This window comes from Prorops nasuta, unplaced genomic scaffold (assembly GCF_024137725.1).
Source record: "Prorops nasuta isolate Cenicafe-Biocafe unplaced genomic scaffold, Cenicafe_Pnas_1.2 PNAS00008, whole genome shotgun sequence".
Lineage (NCBI taxonomy): Eukaryota > Metazoa > Arthropoda > Insecta > Hymenoptera > Bethylidae > Prorops > Prorops nasuta.
This window is the reverse complement of record NW_027116805.1, coordinates 3071745-3093578: the sequence shown is the minus strand read 5'-3', so window position 1 is coordinate 3093578 and position 21834 is coordinate 3071745. Positions and strand designations below refer to the sequence as shown.

General features: G+C 36.4%; 5 protein-coding genes across 16 annotated transcripts in view; 3 read left to right on the top strand and 2 right to left on the bottom strand.

Annotated features, from left to right (window-relative positions):
* Positions 1-2852, top strand: part of LOC136775626 (M-phase inducer phosphatase-like) — a 32842-nt gene extending 29990 nt beyond the window's left edge. For all 6 annotated transcript variants that reach the window (XM_066730576.1, XM_066730575.1, XM_066730577.1 and 3 more), the window contains one exon: positions 97-2852. In XM_066730576.1, the coding sequence (XP_066586673.1) occupies positions 97-1551 (1455 nt within the window). In that variant the 3' untranslated portion in view covers positions 1552-2852. The remainder of the gene's footprint in view (positions 1-96) is intronic.
* Positions 2853-3214: 362 nt separating this feature from the next.
* LOC136775630 (protein lifeguard 4-like) lies at positions 3215-4820 on the top strand. Of its 2 annotated transcripts, none has more exons than XM_066730592.1 (6): positions 3215-3368; positions 3524-3695; positions 3758-3866; positions 3936-4041; positions 4140-4291; positions 4366-4820. In XM_066730592.1, the coding sequence occupies exons 2-6, from the start codon at positions 3566-3568 to the stop codon at positions 4613-4615; spliced, it is 747 nt and encodes a 248-aa protein (XP_066586689.1). In that variant the 5' UTR covers positions 3215-3368; positions 3524-3565; the 3' UTR covers positions 4616-4820. The 2 variants fall into 2 exon arrangements, with proteins under 2 accessions (XP_066586689.1, XP_066586688.1); XM_066730591.1 differs by having other exon boundaries at positions 3219-3375.
* RpL26 (ribosomal protein L26) lies at positions 4755-5905 on the bottom strand. The gene is made up of 4 exons (XM_066730594.1): positions 5815-5905; positions 5432-5615; positions 5197-5337; positions 4755-4942 (listed from the first exon to the last, which is right to left on the bottom strand). Exons 2-4 carry the CDS (start codon positions 5597-5599, stop codon positions 4805-4807), a joined length of 447 nt encoding a protein of 148 aa, XP_066586691.1. The 5' UTR covers positions 5600-5615; positions 5815-5905; the 3' UTR covers positions 4755-4804.
* Positions 5906-5977: 72 nt separating this feature from the next.
* LOC136775629 (translation initiation factor eIF2 assembly protein-like) lies at positions 5978-13749 on the top strand. Of its 6 annotated transcripts, none has more exons than XM_066730585.1 (8): positions 5978-6123; positions 6214-6441; positions 6500-6604; positions 6663-6885; positions 6965-7087; positions 7190-7449; positions 7504-7551; positions 8105-8241. In XM_066730585.1, the coding sequence occupies exons 2-8, from the start codon at positions 6235-6237 to the stop codon at positions 8108-8110; spliced, it is 972 nt and encodes a 323-aa protein (XP_066586682.1). In that variant the 5' UTR covers positions 5978-6123; positions 6214-6234; the 3' UTR covers positions 8111-8241. The 6 variants fall into 6 exon arrangements, with proteins under 6 accessions (XP_066586682.1, XP_066586683.1, XP_066586685.1 ...); XM_066730586.1 differs by having other exon boundaries at positions 6002-6123; positions 6199-6441; XM_066730588.1 differs by lacking the exons at positions 5978-6123; positions 6214-6441; positions 6500-6604; positions 6663-6885; positions 6965-7087 and adding exons at positions 8345-8710; positions 8804-8876; positions 8943-13749 and having other exon boundaries at positions 7359-7449; positions 8105-8282.
* On the bottom strand, positions 13739-21806 carry PlexB (plexin B). Its single transcript, XM_066730571.1, has 7 exons — positions 21373-21806; positions 19888-20451; positions 18886-19805; positions 18383-18792; positions 17801-18293; positions 13961-17722; positions 13739-13878 (listed from the first exon to the last, which is right to left on the bottom strand). The coding sequence occupies exons 2-7, from the start codon at positions 20279-20281 to the stop codon at positions 13771-13773; spliced, it is 6087 nt and encodes a 2028-aa protein (XP_066586668.1). The 5' UTR covers positions 20282-20451; positions 21373-21806; the 3' UTR covers positions 13739-13770.
* Between the last annotated feature and the right edge of the window lie 28 nt (positions 21807-21834).

Genomic DNA, 21834 nt, shown 5'->3' with positions numbered 1-21834 from the left:
TCCTCTATAAACGTCAGAACGTTATTCATTCAAATGAATTCTGATTTCAATTGATGTCGTATCAGTGAATCTAATTATGTTTCGTTGATTTCAAAGGTTGCCGGAATAAAGAGGGTCCGAATACCATTAGAAGATTGTGATCCCAATAGTCAGGACAGTGGCTATGGGGCGAGTTATCCTGAAGAAAAATCACGAAATGGATTTCAGTTCGCGGAGCCTTGTGGCGTAGCACCGAGACGTTTATCGGTAGAATCACGCAGTCCGATTCAGTCACCAATCAGATCATCCCCTCTACGACAACGCGCAGCAGCAGCGAGGCACTCGTTCTTCAGGAGTTTATCGTCCGGCTATGAGAGCATGGATGATGGTTTTAACGAACTCATAGATATGGACACCTTTGAAGAATCAACTCGGCTACCAAATGGAATCTCAAATTTGCTCTCTGGCGAGATTGTCTCGTCGGACATAGACAAAATGATGATGGAATGCGATGTCACTACTACACCTGAACGTACCAAACAGCCATCTGGATCGAGAAAGACGAGTTTTCTGAGGCGGTCGTTGTCCTTGCAGAACAGTAGACAAGTTCAGGATAGCAATAGCAGTACCACACCGCCATTATCGAAAGTTCGCTCCTGTCTCTTTCGTTCGCCGAATTCTACCTCATCGACAGCCAAACTATGTTTCGACGAGAATCCAAGGGAGCGTTTATTCTCCAGTGCAGATTCACCGCCGCCTCCCAAGTCATTCAAGAGGCCAGAGCCACCAACAGAAGAAAGTCCCAAGCTGGCGAAACGGTGCAAAAAGTCAACTAGCTTTCAAGCCATCTCGGAAATTACCAGTCACATTCCCAAGAAGAAAGCTTGTTTACTGCAGAGAAGCTTCTCAGAGACGGAAGCGCATGCCCATATCAAATCAGCTATTCATCGAAGCACCACGGACTCTGATTTGACTGGCGATTTTAGTAAACCTTGTGCCTTACCATTGGCTAGCGGAGATCACGAGGATCTCAAATCAATCTCAGCGGAAACTCTCGCCAGTCTTATTCACGGTGAATTTCACGATCGCGTCCACTCTTTTAAAATTGTAGATTGCCGTTATCCATATGAATTCGAGGGCGGCCATATAAACGGCGCTATTAATCTTTACAGTAAAGATCTCATCGAACAGATTCTATTGGATCCATTAGATAATACACCAGAAATCGAACCAGACTCATACAAACGTAGCATTCTCGTATTTCACTGTGAATTTTCATGGGAACGCGGACCTAATCTTTCTCGTTTCTTAAGAAATTTGGACCGTCAACGTAACAAGGAGCATTATCCAGCTCTGCATTATCCTGAAATGTATTTGTTGCACGGAGGATATGAACAGTTTTACAGGGAATACATGAATCTTTGCACTCCTAAAGGCTACAGACCTATGAGAGATCCAAATCACGAAGCCGATCTTAAACAATTCCGTAGCAAAAGTAAAAGCTGGCAAGGCGATAAAGTCAGAACGAACATCTTGCCATGTAGAACAAATCTGAAACGTTTAGGTTTTTAGAAGGGGCGAGCTTCTTACTCCTACTTTCTTTCTATTTGTCTCTTTTCACTTCTTTTTCTCTACCTCTGATTTGTCTCCATTAATTGTCCAAAATAGAAGATATTTATGTGCAAAAGATTCTCATAGCGTTTTTAATTAAATATGAGATTTGGATTACGTTATAATATAGATAGATAGATAAATCTGTAAATAGTAAATAGTACATAAGTGATTTAGGAAAAATTTTGTAGTACGCTAACAAAACAAAGCAGCAGATTCTAGTACAAGAAAACGAGAAGCGCTTCACGTTGACAGCGACAATCAGCCTGAAAGAATTTTTCGCTAAGATTAAATTTATAATGAGTATTATATAAATAAAACGGAGAAAACGAAAAAAAAAGAAATATTAAAAGTTCATGCTGATGTCGAAAATGCAATAAATGCTCTGGTCCGATCCTAGGGATGGCAGGGTAGCACTGTAAAGCCTTGATAATAGAAAAGTTTAGCGTGTCACAAATTTATAATGCTTCCAATGTTTGCGGGCGAGCATCCCACTGTACAAATATGATACTAGAGCTTTTCTATTTCAGCTTTACCATGTCTAGTGTGTCATTATATCAGTCTCTTCAGTATTAAATTGAGGATTTACAAGACTCTGATAAATTATATTCGTCGTTGTCAAGAGACTCGGTAGAGTTTAAGGCATATTTAGAATTGGGAATAATAATGCGACCAAAGTATTTTTCGTTTTATATAACTGATTATATAAGTATATGTATGTATATATTTATATACTTAGTTATATCATTTATGACGACGTGTTTTGTGTAGGATGTAATAAAATGTATATACATATATATTATGAAAATCGAATTATGGGGTATATTCTTAAATGTGCAAAGTTTTCAAATGTTTATATCATAGAAATTATCTCGCGTTATATATATACACACACACACACACACACATATATATATATACACATAAACTACAATAATACAACATTTTTTTTAAAGCCTTTAAATGAATATTTACTTACCTGAATATTTTATATTATTTGATTAGACAAAGGCGTATAATATTTACCATTTACTACATATGATAAGAAAAGCGTTTTATTAAATTGATATTCAATCTCTATGTCAATTATGCCAAAATTCATAATAAAATGAGTTTAAATTTTGGAAATTACTTTCTGGAGCTTTTAAATTTGTAGATAATAAATAATTATATATAATAATATATATTAGCTAGCTTTCCTTTTATTTCCTTTCTCTTTGATATATCAAAAATACCTAAACGATATATAGATTAGTAAAAAAAAAATTGGTAATTTTTGTTGGTTGTTAATAGCTTATGATCTCAGTAAGAGAGGGAGGTATAGCTTGCATTTATAACTTTGTAAGTAGAAGAGTATTAGTACTGTGAGTGACTGTGCGATAACAACTGTGCTTGTGTACTTGTGTGTAGTGGCCAAAGCGAGCAGCAACTGTATTGACAGATATGACAGTAGTGTGTGACGTCTGCGTCACAAAATTTATGGTCAAAACTACTAAAAACTATGTATATCTAAAAACAAATCGATAGCCACTTACTATATGTATACATACAGCGTAGTTGAGCGCAGTTGAGCGTAGCATAATTTAAATTGGCGGAGTTGGCAACGCTGCGTCTGCGACTAAAGTGGTATTAGCAGTTATTTTGGTGATAGCAGTAATTATTGATAGTGAACACCGTTTTATCTGCATCGCATTATTCATACAAGCAGAAGTATTAAATACGATAAATGTTATTAGAAAAATTAATGCAGAGCAACTTCTTATAACCAAATTCAAAAGGTTCACGGTGAATACCATACATTTTACTTTTACTAGTATATATATATATGTATAGTATATCATTGCAAACATCTTTCGCTAGCATATTGAGTTTTTTAGAACACCTGTGAGTATTAGTATCCAGGCAAATAAAATAAAATTTGTCAACATTTCAGATTCTATTACCGTAGAACGCGAAACGTTACTACAACATAAATATGACGTCTGTACCTTTAATATTGGCAGAGGAGGATATTGAAGGAGGAGGCAAAGAAAGGAATGAAGGAATAGAAAATGATTTTATGTACAATAATAATGTACATAATGCCAATATTAATATTCGTATGGGTAGGTTCTTTTATAAATATATATATTGTAATATGTATTTATATAATATTTTGAATGCCTAGGATTTTTACGCAAAGTATATGGACTACTTAGTATTCAACTTATGCTAACAGTTACAATTGCTGCCGTTTTCATGACATCAAACTCAATAAAGTTATATGTTCAAACAAAGTAAGCTATGATTACACAAAAGCTTTGTCAAAATTAATAGTAAGTAAATAAATTTCTTGTACATTTTAGTCCATGGACAATGATTGTAGCATTTGTAATGACAATGGTATTTTTGATTACTTTGCTTTTCAAGAAGAATGAACATCCAACTAATTTGTTATTACTGAGCGCATTTGTAAGTATGCTTAATAAATAGGAAAAATATTACTTAATCCTGAATATACATACAGTTATAAGAAAGTTAATTTTTTTGTTAATCTTGTTTTTTTACAGACAATAGCAGAAGCTTATACTGTTGGTGTTATTGTCTCCATGTATGAAACATCTATTGTTCTTGAAGCATTGTTTATAACGTTAACTGTTGTAATTGGACTAACAGCATATACATTTCAAAGTAAAAGAGATTATACATTCTTAGGATTTGGGTAAGATTTATTAAAAAACTATTAAAGTTTTTCCACATTCGAATTAAATTTAAGAAGTAATATCTTTGCTTTAGATTGTTTGCAGGGCTGTGGATTCTCCTTATTGGTGGTGTTATTCAACTATTCTTTCATAGTACAGTTTTGGAGATGTGCCTAAGCATCGCAGGAGCTTTGATATTTTGCCTTTTCATTATTTTTGATACTCATATGATCATGAAGACTTTATCACCAGAGGAATATATCATTGCTACAATCAATCTCTACTTAGATATAATTAATTTATTTTTATACATTCTTCGTGCTATTGCCATATCAAAAAGCTAACTACTTAATTCAAATTTTTTTCACCAATCTCTTCATTCCTCAAAGCTAAATAAAAGATCTATGTGTAATTATTATGTCAGGCTATATATTTTAATTGGGCAAGTAATGTTTATGTTTGCTCAAATAAAAATATTAAGTATTTGTTCGTTTTAAACATTTTATTGTGTATAATTAGGACAGTAATAAAATTTACGAGGTTTCCATAGCAGCTGTTGTATCTTCTGTATACTTTCCTTTATCTTTACCAAGAGCTGCTAATCTTCCTTTACTTCTCCTATCAATGATTTTTTTACGGTCCTTGTCCATTTTCAGCTTAACAATGACAGTCTACATGAAAAAAGAAAATTTAGACAATTAAATGACTAATATCAAATTTATTTAACTATAAGCTAGAGCTTTAATATCAGTGCCAATTATTCTGCACAAACTAGACTTGTCATGAAAACAATTTATATAACCAGGAGAACCCAGGCTATAAAATTACTAACAAAACAATTTCTAGGGCTATGAAAATGGTTTGGTTCATCATGTAAAACTTCAATGATATAAAAACACTGTAGTACACATGAATAAATTCATACCTTTGAAGGATCAATTCCAACATAAACATTGGCGCTGTTAGCCTTTTCTCTCTGAATCCTTTCAATGTATATGACAAATTTTTTCCTATACACCTGGACCACCTTTCCTACTTGTTGTCCTTTGTAATGACCACGGACTACCTAAAATTTAAGAAATAACTTCTGCCAATGAAATAAAAATAAATGACTTACTTAAAACCAACGTAACAATATTTCCCTTTTAACATTAATTTACCTGAACCTCATCATCTTTCCGAATGGGCATAGAACGAACGTTATATTTTTGTCGAAGCTCCTTTGAAAGAGGAGCTGACATCAATCTTCTCCTAATGTGAGAAGGAGCTGTGAAATGCCTTTTTCGGTTTTTCCTACGAGAGGAAGATACCAGACTGTTGTATTTCATCTTTGCCAAGAAACGTCTGAAAACAGATATGAAAAGATGGTGACTGGAAAAGTTAGGTTACAATTATCTCGCTATCAATATTTGTTCCTTATAAGGAAACGTAATATCCATCCAAAACATTAGCTTTTAAATTAAAAAATTTATTTATAAAACTTTTGGCGACATTTTTATAGTTGATGACAGGATCACTTCTGATTTTAATTCAACAAACTCACCGACAACAGTTCAGCACCACGGCATTAACCGGAAGAGCCTTCTCTTGAAAGGAAAAGGAAATTATAAAAAATAAAATGGAACCCAGGATGGCGCATGTCTAGTAATTCGTATTCTGATTGGTTTACCACGTTTACCATAACTGACGTTAATCCCCGCATATTTCGCATGCGCCAGCATGATATTTGTCCAAAATATTTATTGTTTTCATAACACATCTTTTATTTTTCAAATTTTTTAGGTTTTACTCATTAAATATTAAATAATAGGAAAGAAGATCCAGACGGTGTAGAAACAACTATAAAGCGCAAGTAAAATTAAAAAAAAAAATGATCTCCAATGTTTATAACGTTTTTGTCTAGCACGTAAATATAGTGTCATAAAAGTTTCTGCCTTTTCAGGTTACTAAATTGTTTATCAATATGCTTAGTAGTTTAAAACCCGAATGTTCTTTCTCTTCATGGTATCCATTATTCAAAAAAGATTCATTACGAGCAACCAAACTAGATATACCTGATGAGATTTTAAAATATCTGGAACATGATGCTTTCTTATTACCTCTCGAGGCTACAAATGATGCCCCCCCTAGCCCTGGATGGACTGATGATTTTTCTAGTGAAGCAGACAAAGTATATAAATTATTTTATAAGATTGTCATACATATTTTTACATATTACTTGATTTCAGGATTGTGAATATCAACCAACTTTTCCAGAGTTTAGTAAAAAAGTTCAGGATGTCATTGATGAATATGGAGCAGTATTTATTAAAAGCAATTGGAGTGCACCACTAGTAAATAATTGGTTTGTTTTCCTGCACATTTTCATTTTATATATTGAACTATTTTTAGGATGCCACATGGGTAGCACCTACGAAAACTCTTAAGTGCAACTCTTTAGAAGATGTATACTTATTATTAAAAAGTTCTGACAGAATAACAAAAGACTTAACTGCTATTAAACATTTGGCAAGTAATGGATATCCCTTGAAATTTTCTTTAATTCTTAAACAATGGACGGACATCAATCCCTGTACAGAATTTAGATGTTTTGTGGTAGACAAAGAACTTATAGGTATCCTTAATAATCTGCCCATTTTTTGCCAAGGAAATAATCCTTATTAATCAGTTAATAAAGGGTCTCTTTCTTGTAGGCATTAGCCAGAGGGATATATCACAATACTATACTTATAATGAGTCTGAAAAGTTTAATATATCAACTGATATTAAAAGTTTATTTTTGGAACGCATTAGAGATAGATTTTCATTAAGTGACTGTAAGTAATTAATTCATTTTAAGTTGTTAAATTGATTTAAAAAATATATCAACAAATATTTATATATATATATATATATATATATATTATCTTTATAATCAGATTCCTTTGATGTCATCCGTTTAAAAAAAGATAAAGTAAAAATAATGGATTTTGGTCCCATGGATGAATCAGCTACAAAGGGCACTTTATTTACACTTCAAGAATTGCAAAACCCAATTACAGATATGCCAGAATTTAGATTCATAGGAGAAGAAGTAGGAATTCAACCAAAATCCAATATGCATGTTTGCGTTCCATTGGAAATCAATGAATTTTTTCAAACTTCTAGGGATTCTTCTGCCCTTGACATGATACAAAGAGTGAGTATATGAAGATTTAAGTAAAGCAGTGTAAATATTTCGTATGTTTTTTAGGAAGTCGAAAATCAGGAAGATGAGCAGAATAGAAGTTCCAAGTATTCAGTGAGTAAAAGATAATGTTAAATATAGAAATAAAAGTTTTTAAGAAATTGAGAAATACTTTTATTTATAAAAACAAAACCCCCGATTTTATTTTATTTAATTATTGTCAATACTTTTGTTAAAATTATTATCATAATTTTATGAATCTCTTCATTTAAATGTTTTATTGACAAATCGACGAATTTACTACTTATCACGATATTCACGATATCAGTTGGAACGGGTTCTCACGATATCCCGTCTTTTTCTGCTTTAATTACTTTAAAATTCTTAGTACGAGCTTTTAAGTATTTGTACAGACTTTTTTAAATGCAAGAATGATTGTTTAGTATAAATATATAATTAAAAATGTTCAAAATACATTAAAAACGATTGAAATATTTTATTTTTCTCTGGGCGAATAAATACAACATAACCTATAACTAATGATGAATTATATGGTATAACATTCTGGTGTCTTTTAAAAAATATCACCTTGATCTATTTTGTAACAACAAATAAATAATTGTCGTCAGTTGTAATTTATAATGAATAATTCTATCTTCTTTTTCAGATTTGAGTAATTTTTCATGATGTCACAATTGGAATTGGAGCCCCAGTTTATGCAAGGATTACGGTTACTCCATTCTATTAACAAAGATTCAGCTGAACAATTAAGAGCACTATTAGATGAAGCGATTAAACAGAAATATGGACCATCCAAAATGCTTACAAATGTCTTGCATAAGAAGGTATTTAATAAATAATAATGTTTTGTTATGTTTTAATTGTAATCAGATACATTTCTTTACAGTACATGATGGAGGAGCCAGTGCTAAGTGATCATAGTAGCAGCAGTAGTACAAAGAAAAGTAAAAGCTCTAACTCATCCAAACATTCAAGCAAATCCAGTAAGAATAGTTCTCCAATTAATCTTCCATCTCGGGATACACCACCAGATATTCTTCAATCAGATGACACGCTAGCACTGGAAATTTTAGAAGATGACTTAACTTGTGTAATTTGTAAAGGAATGGATGTTGGTGCTAGAAATAGGCTGGTTGAATGTGTAGAGTGCCACTCTTTGTATCATCAAGAATGCCATACACCTCATATTTTAGATTCTCAAATAGATGTGCCAAGATTAGTATGGTATTGTTCAGATTGTACAAAAAGTCAGGTGTGTGTATTTACTCATATTCGAATTTACATAAATATTATTTACTTGAAATTAATTTCATTTAATTTAAAAATTGCATATTTTTTTCATTAGGCAACAAAGGAAAGAAGCTCGCCAAAACCTGTGATAGATACTAAAGCTAAGGAGCAGAAAAAATCAAGCTCAAGTGAGTAAACTGACTATGTTTAAAATTCCTAGTAATATAATATAGAAACAAACAAATTTTTGGTAGCAGGTACAAAGCACATAGAAAAATATAAGTCATCATCGAGTAGCAGTAGTTTGTCTCAGTCTGTTAATGGTAATAATACAGGAGCAAGCAGCAGTGGAAAAGTAACACCAAATATACATATCATTAGTGCGGATAAAAGACTGAAAGACATGATGAAAAAAGCTAAACAAGAAAAACGTAGCACGAACAATAGCTCGAGTAGTAAACATTCTTCTAGCACACCATCATTGTCCTCGAGCAAGACCTCGCAGGAAAAAATATTATTTAAAATATAATCAAGCTTATTTGAAACGGATATACCGTACATTCGCATAATAACGTACAATTTGGTGATCAAAATGTAATATTCACACAAAAGTAAAAGTAACATTAAAATCTGTCAAAAAAAGAAAAGAAAAAGAAACACGAAGTTTCAGTATCGACATTTTAATATCTTATACAAATATCTCTTAAGGTTTCTTGGACTGATATACATAATATTTTACTTGTGAAATTAGGTTTTTGTCGTGTGAGAAGTGCCACCCTTCGCTTTCGTAGTTTTTAAAATATTTAATGAACGTTTTTAATACAGTTTTTTTTTTGTATAATAAAGCACGTGAAATCGTAAAAACATTGTAAATCTTAACAATGTGTATCAATATTGTTATATATCACATATAAATATTTCGTATTGAAGTGAAGTCGAGTATATTATTCTAAGAGAATCCAGTGCTAAAATCTTGGCATGTATATATACAGTTTGAGGGAGAGGAATATAAGGAAAGGGAACAACAATTCACTTATAATATCAATATATTTTTGCATATTTCTTCAAATGCTTAGTTGTTTTTCCCTACTTCTCATTGAAAATTTGGCAAGAGTCATTTTGTTCTCGAGTGTGTGACTTATGTAATATCTATACCGGGGTGGGGAGTTCAATACACTATTTACAGTCTTCATTCAATCATAAATTGATTGGCACACACGCAAACACACAACATACGTTTACATGTAATAACAAATTCACACAAATAAAAATGCGTCTACACATGGTATATAAAGCCACAAAATTCTAATCTATCATAATTTATACTGAAAATTTTATTCTATCATGTCCCTGCACCCCACCCCTTCTTCAATTTCTTCTATGAAGCTTAACAAAGAGTAATAATGATGTAATTTACCATGACCCCTAACTCATCATAATTATTATTTTAATAAGCATGACACGTTAACTGGCTCATGGCCACTAAGGGCACTCCAAGTCAATTGTTACATTTCTTTTATCAACATGCGTTAAATGCAGAATTGACAATGCTTTTCAGATGGATGGAGTCGACACACAGGGCATTTCTTTTTTTCCTTTTTAATCTTATTTGTCGATGAGGTTTTGCGTGTCGCGAATTGAACGGTAAGAACAAGGAATATTTTCTAGCTTCGATTTGGCTAAGCCTATCTCATACAATTTTATACTTAATTTTTGTTTTACCAATCCGTCTCAAATGGGCCCTCCCGATTAGTGTAATCTAGATATACAAAAATGTATTTTAAGATCTCGATGTTAAATGTACAATGCTCTGCTAGATATTATTAATAAAGTACAAGAGACTTATTTAGTGTAGAAAAAGTTCCGTTGGGTCCTCTATCAAGATGCGGTCAAAATACATGCACGAGTCACCTCGAAAATATCCATTCTTTCATAAAATTAAAGAAAACTAGGGTGATTCCAATGAAAATAAATAATTTTTTGTTTCAATACAAATGCCCTATATTTTAAATTTGCCTTGGGTCGCTGCTCCTCGCAGTTCACATAAATACATAGAGGACTACGTTTGGTCCGAAACAAATATTTATCTATATATAATAAATACAGAAAACTATTACATACATTACCAATAGTAATAATAATTTTAATCCCATACGAATGGTGTTTCTAAATTGAAAAATTAATTATATATTTTTCTATTTGTATATATATAGAAAATTAATCTTTTCATAGTTGGACGAATTATCGAAATGCTCAGAAACACCATAATCCATATATAATTTTAAGAATTACATAATTTATCAGATCTATAATTCGCATTTCACACAAGTCCGTCATAAATAATATTATTTGTTCATAATAACATATGCTATGTTGACATTCGTTATTGTATGTCCGTACAATTGTATATTAAGCATTCGTAGCACGTGTCGAATGCTAAAAAGAGTATAATTAATATTCACTGGGGAGATCCACTGGCCATAAATAAAATATTCACTTTCTCGCGCGTTCAGGGTGCGTTATGAATTAGTCATGTCCGAGATAATCTTTTTAGCCAAACTTTATTTAGTGCCTATCGATAATTCACGGATTCTTTTTTAAAGTACAAAGTGTATTGCTAAAACAAATCATTCGTCGGAAATAATTGAGTATACACATATATTACTTTAGACATGTACCCATTATGTCGTAGAACCATATCGTTGCTTATAAATAAAACTATTCCACGTGTCAAACTCTTTATGCTATTTTCGAATAAAACCCTAAAGAATTAATTTTTATATGACTCTTGAATTTGAAAAATCATATAACATTAAATAACATGGATTAGTCTTTCTAATATCATCAATCGCTTATACAGATGTAAAGAAACGAATTGTTTGATGATATCTGCATAAGAGAATGGTTAGTTACATACTTTTGGGAAGACTAAAACCTATACAAGATTTTCTAAAGAAATATTACACCATGATGTCGCATTTAGAAAAACGACACTCGTAAAAATATACATATTAGACAAAGGCAAATATACAGAATACACGAGCGCACGGCCCAAGGCATATTGTAACACGTAGACAAAGTAATGTGCAAAATTTTATGATACAGGCTGATGCACACTTGCATTAATATATTTCGGTTTAAATAAGTTACAAGTAATGTATGATTCAAGCCAATTCAGAGAGACTGCGTGAAATGTAGATAATGACAGAAAACGGGAGTCTGAAAATTGAGAGCAGTTTGGCTTTAAGTACAGTAATTAATTTTTCTTCAGACTCTTTGAAAGCGGAAACGTCTAATTGCAAGCTGAGATACACAAGTACACGCCCTAACGTCTCAACGATCTTCTGTCCTCAAATATTGTTTGCCAATTTATACAATAGACTGAAGATTTGATATTTTACAAATTTGACAATCAATTATTAAAAGCTTACAGAAGAGCAGCAAGCCTTGGCAGTGCGCGCTGAAATATATTTAACGTCGAGAGCAATTCTGATGCTCGAGGCAAAGTCTCATTTTTAATAGGTAAGAAAAGGGAACTTAAAAACGAATTGGCCAGTCTTTTACACAACTAAACGTATAAAATGCATTTTAAGAAATACTGTTAACGTCGCTTTTATCACTATTTGTTTTTTCGGCGCAATCGGCCGATATTAGACGACGGAAAATTCTATTACACCATTTCCTCTTTTTCTTTTTCCACTCGACAATATAATGGTCTTCGCGCGTCATTGAAATTGTATTAATTTTAACAATTTTGCCATAATAACGATTAATAATAATGGACCGTTACAATAATCTTATATGTGAATAGCTAGCAATAATGATCATAATAAAAATAAAATAATTAGTACAATAGTCAAGAAAGATAATAGTATATACTCCGCAAAATATATTCATAATAAACGTATGAAACATGTATAAACAAAATTAAAAAAGGTAAATCGAAGAGAGCGGTTTTTATGTATAAAAGTTACGTATTTGATTAATACATAAGTAGGCCTAGAGTAGACTCAGTTGGTCTAAAAAAGAAGAGGGAGAAAGAAAAGAGAAAAATCCAGAATCACATCTCCAACTTTACTACTATTTGGAAAGTCTGTATTTAAGCCACAACTATCAATTGATCACAGGCTCAAATGTCACTTAAACGTTGCACTCGTTCCGCCTAATGTTTAATTCTTCATTTGACCTTAACCATTCTTAATTTTATATTATCTTTTATTCTCTGTTTCTTTAACGGGGATACTTCGTACCTCGGATTATAATACATATATAGTCGTTCTCTCTAGCTAGCTCACTACGATCCATGGAGGTGAGTTTTCGTGATTTTTGCTTCCTATAATTTTTTATGTATATATATATATATATATATATATATATATATATCGTAATGAAGATAGTAGGCATAGCCACTCGTATTCGGATCACAGACTACTCGCTACTGTACATTTTTCCGTTTTATTCCAGTTTTCTTGTTCTGGCAGTCTGGTGGACACGATGGCTTTCTTACTTATTCTTAGACATGTTTTAATGTTGTATAGTTTTATGCTTCCTGTACATACGTATCGCACAGACATCATTTAGTAATGTTCTCCTGTAAAAGAGATTACCGCTCCTCTTGTTTTTTTATTTATTAACTTATAGGACGAATCAGACTTAATAGAACAAGTTATACTATATCAAATAGTATGTAAAATTAGTTACGAGTAAAATAAAATATAAAGAGTAAATGAGATTCAAATGAGTATTCTCGTAAATTGAGAAAAAGTTCCAAGTTTGTTTATGATTAATAATATTAAAAAAAGAGAGCCTGTTATGTAGATGATGACTGTGCGTTAGCTTGTATAGTTGAACGTATCTCACTGTGACCTGGCTTAATTCTTTCTTCTGTATTCACAGTCTCTCCACTCCCCTAAAGCTCGGTCGCTGATGGTGAATGGCTGTCACAGCGAAATCATGCAGGTTCACGGCAGCCAATATATTCACAAGACGTGTAAGATTTGTACATAAGTGACGAGGTGTATTGAGGCACTAGTCAGTGTTACTCGAAAGGTCGACGGGTGGGATGGAGGTATAGAGGTTGTGTCAGCAAGCACTAGTCTCTTCACCCTCGAGTGTACATGCCACGTTTTCTAGTCTATGAGCTAGATGTAATTTGCGACAGCCAGCGTCTGTCTCCAAGGCCTCTAGGATCTGCAAGTTTTGTTTAAATTTGTCGTTTGATTAAACAGCTCCAAATTTCCAAAACTAAGAATAAATTTGTAAAAGTACTCACTTGTTCGTAATATTTGCTGACATAAATGTAGAGCTCTTTCAATGCTGCAATAACGTCGAATTCGTTAGCGTGAGATGCACTCAATTGCTGCATGGCACTGGACATTTCCTGGTCGGTAATCTGTGGTAGTCTCTGAACTTCTTGGTAGAACCGGCCTACTTTCTCGCGATAGTGCGGTATATCCTTGGCAAAGAGGAGCTTATTCGAGGGTGAATCCTTGCCAAGCCTGTGTTCGGTCATCGAACAGGAATCCATGAATGTCTGAGCGATCACAGAAAGACTCGAATCGACCGTGGTTGATTTGTTGATGTCAAACATAAAATCTGGATTCTTAATGAAATTCACCCAGAATCTCAAAGGCAAACTGTTGGATTTCCAGGCATGGGGAACCTCGGGATCGGCAATGCCATGTCTTTTTGCGGCCTCGTCTAAAAGATCGAAGAGCCATTTGACTGCACTGGGAAGGGCTTCGTCGGCGGTGAGTATCGTATTGAGAAAATCGTCGACAAATTTTTGTACGGTGCCTTTTGTCGACAGCAACCTTGTGAGGAAAATCTCGGGGATGGCCTTATGCGTCCTCTCGGGGTGATGGTGCTTGCTACTACCAGTGAAGCTCATCCCTGGAGGATAGGGTATTTCCTCAATTGGTCGCACCAGGTGGTACAGTCTTTGATTTCCACCGTGACCACTCTCCACATCGCCATTCGCAGTGATGATCGTTGGAGAGTGTTGGGAATCGAAATAAATCCCACTTACAGGATGATTATACATTATAGGGCTGATAAGACTATGATTAGGAGTGGATGGAAGATGAGTCGTGGATGAACAGTGGTTAGCGTGACGATGAAGGTGATGGTGAGAATGGTGATGATGATGATTATAATGCGACGGTTTGCAATTATGGCAGGGTGGTTTGCAACTAACGTTGAACCCATCGTTCTGACGAGGAATCAAAGACATTACTGCCGACTCCTTCACTCCGTAATGGGCCAATGTGTTAATTTTCTTCCATTCTCCGCTACACTTGGTGGTTAGATCTTCATCTTGCAAGGTCAAATGGCCACCCCTGCCGTGTCTCCACTCCAGGTCTACCTCGTATACGGACGGTCTCAATGAGAAAGGAGTATTCTTGTATAAAGCATCGAGTATCTTGGATTTTACTTGGCTTATGGTATCGCAGTCTAGTACTTTGCACTGAATCTTCTCATCCAAGTCGTCTTGCACGACATGCAAGGTGACCACGCTGTGTTCAATTTGCTCTCGTAACAGTCTTTCCTCCGATAGAGAGTATCTGGCGTCGTGAGTGACAACATCCACCGGTCCCTTCTCTATTTGATGCTTTATGGCTTTGAACAGCAGGAACAGAGAAGAGCCAGCGTAATCTTTCAAATAATTGTACATACACAACGCCATCCAATTTGTCAGCATTTTCTCCACCACGGACTCAGTTCTCCTCAACATCAGTTGAGGATGTTTCGTGTTAACCGCTTTATCGATCAGTCTCAGTAGCAAGTTCATCAATATATCAGTTGCATATTCCATTTTACTCATCAGTATAACCATGAGCAACGAAGCAACGTTCACTTTATCCCTTATATTAAAGTCCTTCTGGGCTTCTAGAGTTTCGATGAATGTCAGGACGAAGTATTTGTTATTGATTAATTGTTCGAACTGCACCATTGCAGCGTCGTAATTCGTGCGGGAGACGTTACTGCGAGATCGTGGATCGTTAAGAATCGGGTGGTCCATCACACCTGGGAAGAATACTTTCATTATATAATTTTTGTGATCTAATGTCGGGATACCGGAGGATTCCAAGTCTGCAGTTAGATCAGTCATGTCGGTTTGCAGCTCGGCAAATGCCTGCTTGCACTCCATTCTGACATTGCTTTCCAGTGTATCCATTTGAATCTGGATCCGTTTATATTCCCTTTCGGCTTGTGTGCTTTTCCTTCTGTATATCACCAGTACCAGAACAAAAAGGAATATTAGGCCAAAGGTTCCCGCAGCAATACCAGCTATAGCTTCCGGTGGGAATGGATAAGATTTGATGACTTCGTAGTGGAGATATCCAATGGGGAATCGCAAACTCCGACCGACACGTACAACGACTAGGGGCAAGCCACTCTCGGTTTTTACTCCTAACTCGTCAGTGTCAGCTGGTTGAACATCCGGAGGGGTACAGACTAGCTGAGTCAGAGCAAGGGAAGTCACGTTACAAGGCATGGTACCAACTGTAACATTTACATCTGACTCGTCACTTGCATAATTAAGATTCTCTCCCTCGATGACCAATGTATCACCTTTGTACAGCTTCACGTTCTTCGGGAAAGGGAAGAGTTTCGGATCCTCCACGTACAGTAATCTATTCCGCAGATTTTGAAAGTGCTTTTCCAAATCTCTCACGCTCTCAACGTGATCCATGATGAACGCTATTTTTAAAGACAACTGAGATTCTTTCAGCCTCAGTGGTTGAGGCTGCTGGTTCCCGTTGCTACTGGATGCTGTCGAGCGCTCCACTCTACGAATGGATGTGAATTTCCCAGTAACACTTGGACTGGGACATTCCATTTGAGTCGGATTCAGCACGGTGCAAACGGTTCTATTTATAGGCAAATGTTGCTCGTTGTCAACGTAGACCTCCATCTCTGGCTTCTGAATGGTGTCCAGGTTGGTTCCGTGGACGGTAATCATTCGGCCACCCGAGGCGAAGCTTCTCAGTGGTTTGATCTCCATGATCGTTGGATCGTGGGTGTAATTGAACGGATTGCTGGAGAGAGTACGATTGGCACCGTCTATGCTTAGCGTCAATCGTTGCACTCTTCTCACTCGGCCGGATTTGCTAGTGACGCATGTCAGTCTGGTGCTACTAGCTTGAGTAGCGTTAACGTGACACGGTAATTCGTCCAAGTAGGCAGAGATTGTACTGCCGATATTCAGGTACATGCCTGTTATGGCTAGTTGCGTTCCACCGCTCTGCGGGCCTACAGTAGGATAGATTCCTGACAATTTGATGTCTTTATAATTGAAGAGGACGGCGCTCTGCGTGTAACCTGCATCATTACCGACGACCACCGACGCGGTGTCCGTAGCCTCGTGTCTTCCGGTTCTGCAAACTATTCGCACGGAAACTTCATAATCGACGAGTATACACGGTGTGTTACCAATGTGGATCTTTCCAGCCACGTCACTTTCTTTTAGGCCCAAATTGCTACCTTCTATGGTCACTAAGGTTCCACCTTCGATCGGTCCACTCAGAGGCTTGATCATGTCAATCCTTGGTTTGGGGCATTCTGAGAATGGTGAGTGCAAGCAAGAATGCTTATACACACAGCTATTACCGCACCAGGTGCACTCGAACCTACTGTCTCTCGTAACACAAAGGGAACAATCCGCGTGCTCCCTGTGAGAGCCCAAAACTTCGCATTTATACAAAATTATGGTGGTCTTGTCCACATGATGATTGGTATTCCATACGACCGTCACCTCAGCCTCATACTCGCCGGACAATGCTTCGTATGAGTAAACTGTTTTATCGCAAACTATGAAACGACTACTGTCCACTCGTGCTTGCACCTTCAAGTTAGCCCCTTCGATCGTAACGATGCATTGGAACCCACTATGGCCGACCTGAGGATGTGGCAGATTCTCTACTTCCAATACGATTTCCTTGGGGACGCTATTTGGCAGCATTAAAGCCTCTTTGCGTTGTACAAATCTTGGACAATGTTGGGCACCACGTGCAGCAGGACTCGCTTGATTCTGTCAAGGAGTAAAATATAAAAATTGATTAGTCAAACCCGGTCTCAATAACTTCTTATTCCTTGATTGTCTACTCACATTTTCACCGGAAATAATACCCTGACAGCTAGTATTATGGGTACATTTGTTGTCGTAAACGCACCAGCTACAGCCCCACTGGGATTTAACGCACTCCGTGCAAACCGTGTGCCTGGAGCAATCGAAGAAGGCAAAATTGCGCGAGACAAAATCCTTGTTGGTTTCGCTGGAACGTACTGAGAGCGGAACTAAAACGTGATCAGCCCCCTCGGATATTTTTGGTCTTTCGACAATGGGAGGCGTGGGACAGGAGAGACCGAATCCAGTCATCAAAGCATCGATCGGTTCGGCATTGCCGAAGACACATTTGTATTTAGCACCGGTTGGCAATTCCGGTAGGGTCCTGATTGTCAATTGAACCGTGGTCATTTGATTGATCGGTATACGATCCGGCAGTACTTGCTCGAAATCGATACACTGCTGTCCCGTACCCAGTGACAACCATCGTGGGCTACTGTGACTCGCCTTTTGACAGTCGCCTCTCACCGTACACCTGCAATCGTAATGATTTATTCCATTGTTTTTGCATAAAGTTGATAAATTTTTAACTTGTATTTTTGATCTATCCAGTGAATAACTTACCGTTTCTCAAGCGAGCACCATCCGCAATATGGATCTTTGGCGTCTAAACAACTACTGCAATTAGTATAGCCATTACAGTGCTCAACCTTGACTTTGGAAATTTTTGAAGATGACAAAACATAAATATGCTGGCCATCCGGTGACACCATGCTGTCCGGTAATATGCAATCCTTGCGATCTTCATCAATTACGATAGTTTCGTAGACGTAAGCCTCTGTTCCGGTTAGCAAAACTTTCTTCAACAGTCCATCGCTCGTACCGAGAAAAGCTACAGTATGGCTTTCCGTGTTGGACATTGTTATCGATGTGACGAATGTATCAGGAAAATGAGCTACAGCTTGACCAACTATAGGCGACACTCCAGATATTTTTAACCCCACCTCGCAAAAATTATGAATATTTCCTGTCGTCTGTAAAGAGGATTTATCATTAGTAAAATAATAGTATATATTACGTAGTTATTACCCTGCTACTTTACTTTTCGAGAATAAAAAAAGTCTTACGCTCGCAGACAGGCATTTTCCGTCCTGAATAGGTCCACTGATGTAGCCCATGTTTCGATACTTGATACTACCATTGAAACACATGTGAATGTTTTCATCGAATTTCGTTTCAATGTCGTGAAGGCTATAAATGCACACTGCTGAACGAGGAAGTGGCTCATTTGTTATTCCTTTGCTGGGTGAGAATACCGTGACAAGAACGGGATCGCCAACAGATATACCAAGTTGTATCGCCAAATCACTCCCGGCCGAAGCCACTTTGGCATCTTGAGTTAGATTATAAAGTGTCTGCCTACCATCTCCGAGATCCACCATGCATTGCAAAGTTACCTCCGTATAACTATCGTAATTCGGATCGTTGATACAGCTTCGTGCTAATCTTGAGATGTATCCCAGCTCCTCTTGCTCGGGTAAGTACGATTGTTTTTGCACAAGAACAAAATAAACGTAGTCACTAGAGTTGAAGCCATAAATGTATTTAACTAAAAAATGATCTCTGTATTTAACATCGATGTATACGATAGATTGCTTCAGTGTGTTTTCAGTAAATTCCAAATTATCGAGATTTCTACTGGAAATAGCAGGAACATCATGGCGATAATCCCCTCGGCTTGTGAAAGTGGTTCCTACATAAAGAACATTGGTCTTTCTCCAGACGGTATACCTTTCCGGGCCAATGAAAGCGTATGTCGAGGAATTCTCATCATTTGCTGCTACACTAGTGGCAATGAATTCTGGCTTAATGGATATGTTGGAAATTTTGTACTTTTCACAAGCCCCTTGAAGAAGGGAGCCACAAACCAATAAAGATTGCGACTCCAGATCTGCAATAAGCAGCTTGTTCACATTATCCATCAAAGATGTAGCTATATCCTTTGTGCAACCTGAAGCGTGACATTGTGGACTATCCAATCTTGGTCCTATTGAAAAATTTTTTCAATTATTAAATGATCTTTTATTGGCTTATGATCAATGTTTATAGATATTTAAATAAATTCATACCTGTAGAAACATATTCTTCCAGCCTCAGATTAGAACTGAGCTGAAGCAGTCTATTCACAGCACCTGCATAAAGCCTTCCTGTTTTTGTGTCAATCGCTAAGTGATTGAACTCAAGAAGACATTCCTTGGATGCATTTGGATGAGATGGACACAATCCATAGCTAAGGTTTTTTCCAATTGGAAATTGGGCTACAATATGAGGCGACCTGTTCTCTTGCACAGATGTTACAGTGCTGGCAGGTGTATCTATAGCAGCAGTTACCAGTACTATAAAGAACCAAGTGGCAGCGGACATGGACGAGATAGGCAATAATCGAAAGGACGGCAATGCCTGATATGCCGGTGTTGAGATAATGGGTGTGTGAAAGAAAGGTCCGAAACTCTGGAATTTCATGATGCATCAACAATAGCTATCGAAGCAGCTATCATGTGCAGCTACAGGATAGAATGATTAGAAGGAGGTAGGTTCAGGGTAAGCCCTGCTGGTAGTGAACCAATTTTTATGTGGCACTACCAGCTTTGCATGCATCCAGGAACCGGCATGACACTTGCTGTTTAGTACACCTGGAAAATATAATAATAATATTTTAATACTAAGATATTCACAGTATCAAATTCATAAAATGAAATAATGCAACATAAAAGCACAGTAAATTCAATGTTTACAGATACTAATCGATGAAAATACTCTGATAAATATATAAAAGTAGTGTTTAAAATAAACTTTAATCATAAAAGGGACATTGATAAATTATAAGTTGTTGGATATCAACTCATGAGAAATAGGAAACATGTTTGATCCGTCGTGGCAAAGCTCACTGAAAATCACACGGAGCCGATAAATGATAATAACTCGTCTTTATTAAACTTAACGTACGTATCCATGAGTATTCACATACACATATCTATTTTCGAACAAATACTACAAAGGAAGACAAATGCAATAATCACGATGGTTTATCAACTCATAAACAGAGGTTTCACAGCCCCTTGCGAATCTAATAAAAATAAGAACGTTAAAAGAGGGGAGAATAAGTTGGATAACTCTATTAAGAAAAACTGCGGTATCGTGCTATCTAACTAGGCTGGCCCTTCTTTTAAATGAAAGCAATATCAGCAGGAACATAGCTGCTGCACTTGACAGCTAAGACCACTGTCTTGGCACAAAGGCAGGAATATCTGCTCACTGACGGGAGAAGAAAACATTTCATAATGAAAAACAGTCCTTTTGTTCGGAATCATTCATATTATGAAAGCTCACCGATAAGGATTAATCGTGTAGATGGACGGATGAGAATTGAAAAGGAGAAGAAAGTTATGGTAGAGGCAAAGAAAAGCCTGTGTAGCATCTCGAAATTCAGCCCATTTACTGTTTGTCCCCTATAGTATTATTACATCGTGCTCCCGCGAATTTTTGATGAATTGTCAAAAATATCGGGTGTAAAGACATAAGGGGATATAAGTCATCGAAAAAGGGGTTATTACCTTTTCTGTGGGAAAAGCAAGGCGTACGAGGGCAGAAGAGAAGAGTGGAATGCAGTTGGGGAAGAGCAGAGCAAGAGTCGCTACGGCACATCGCGGATATGCATGATGCTTGGTAAGAGCATCGGCCACAACTCGCTCTCCCTCTCTCTTTCTCTCACCCTTTTCTATCTCTCTCCCTCTCACTCCACTCGTCTTTCACTGCTAGTTTCCAGATAAGAGAGACAGAGCACTCGACTAGCCTTTTACTACACGCCTTGCTAAGAACGTTCAGTAAGCACAATGAGCCAACACATGGAATTCGTCAATTGCCACTGTTTAGTAATTCACAATACACTGAACGCAAAGCTGAATTGAGCCGCCATTAAAATTCGTCCGACGACAGGCTCCACTACACGAGACCTAAGAGCAACTCGGGCCTTGCTTGGGTTGGGGGCCGTGGCTAGCTACGTATCATACGGCTAC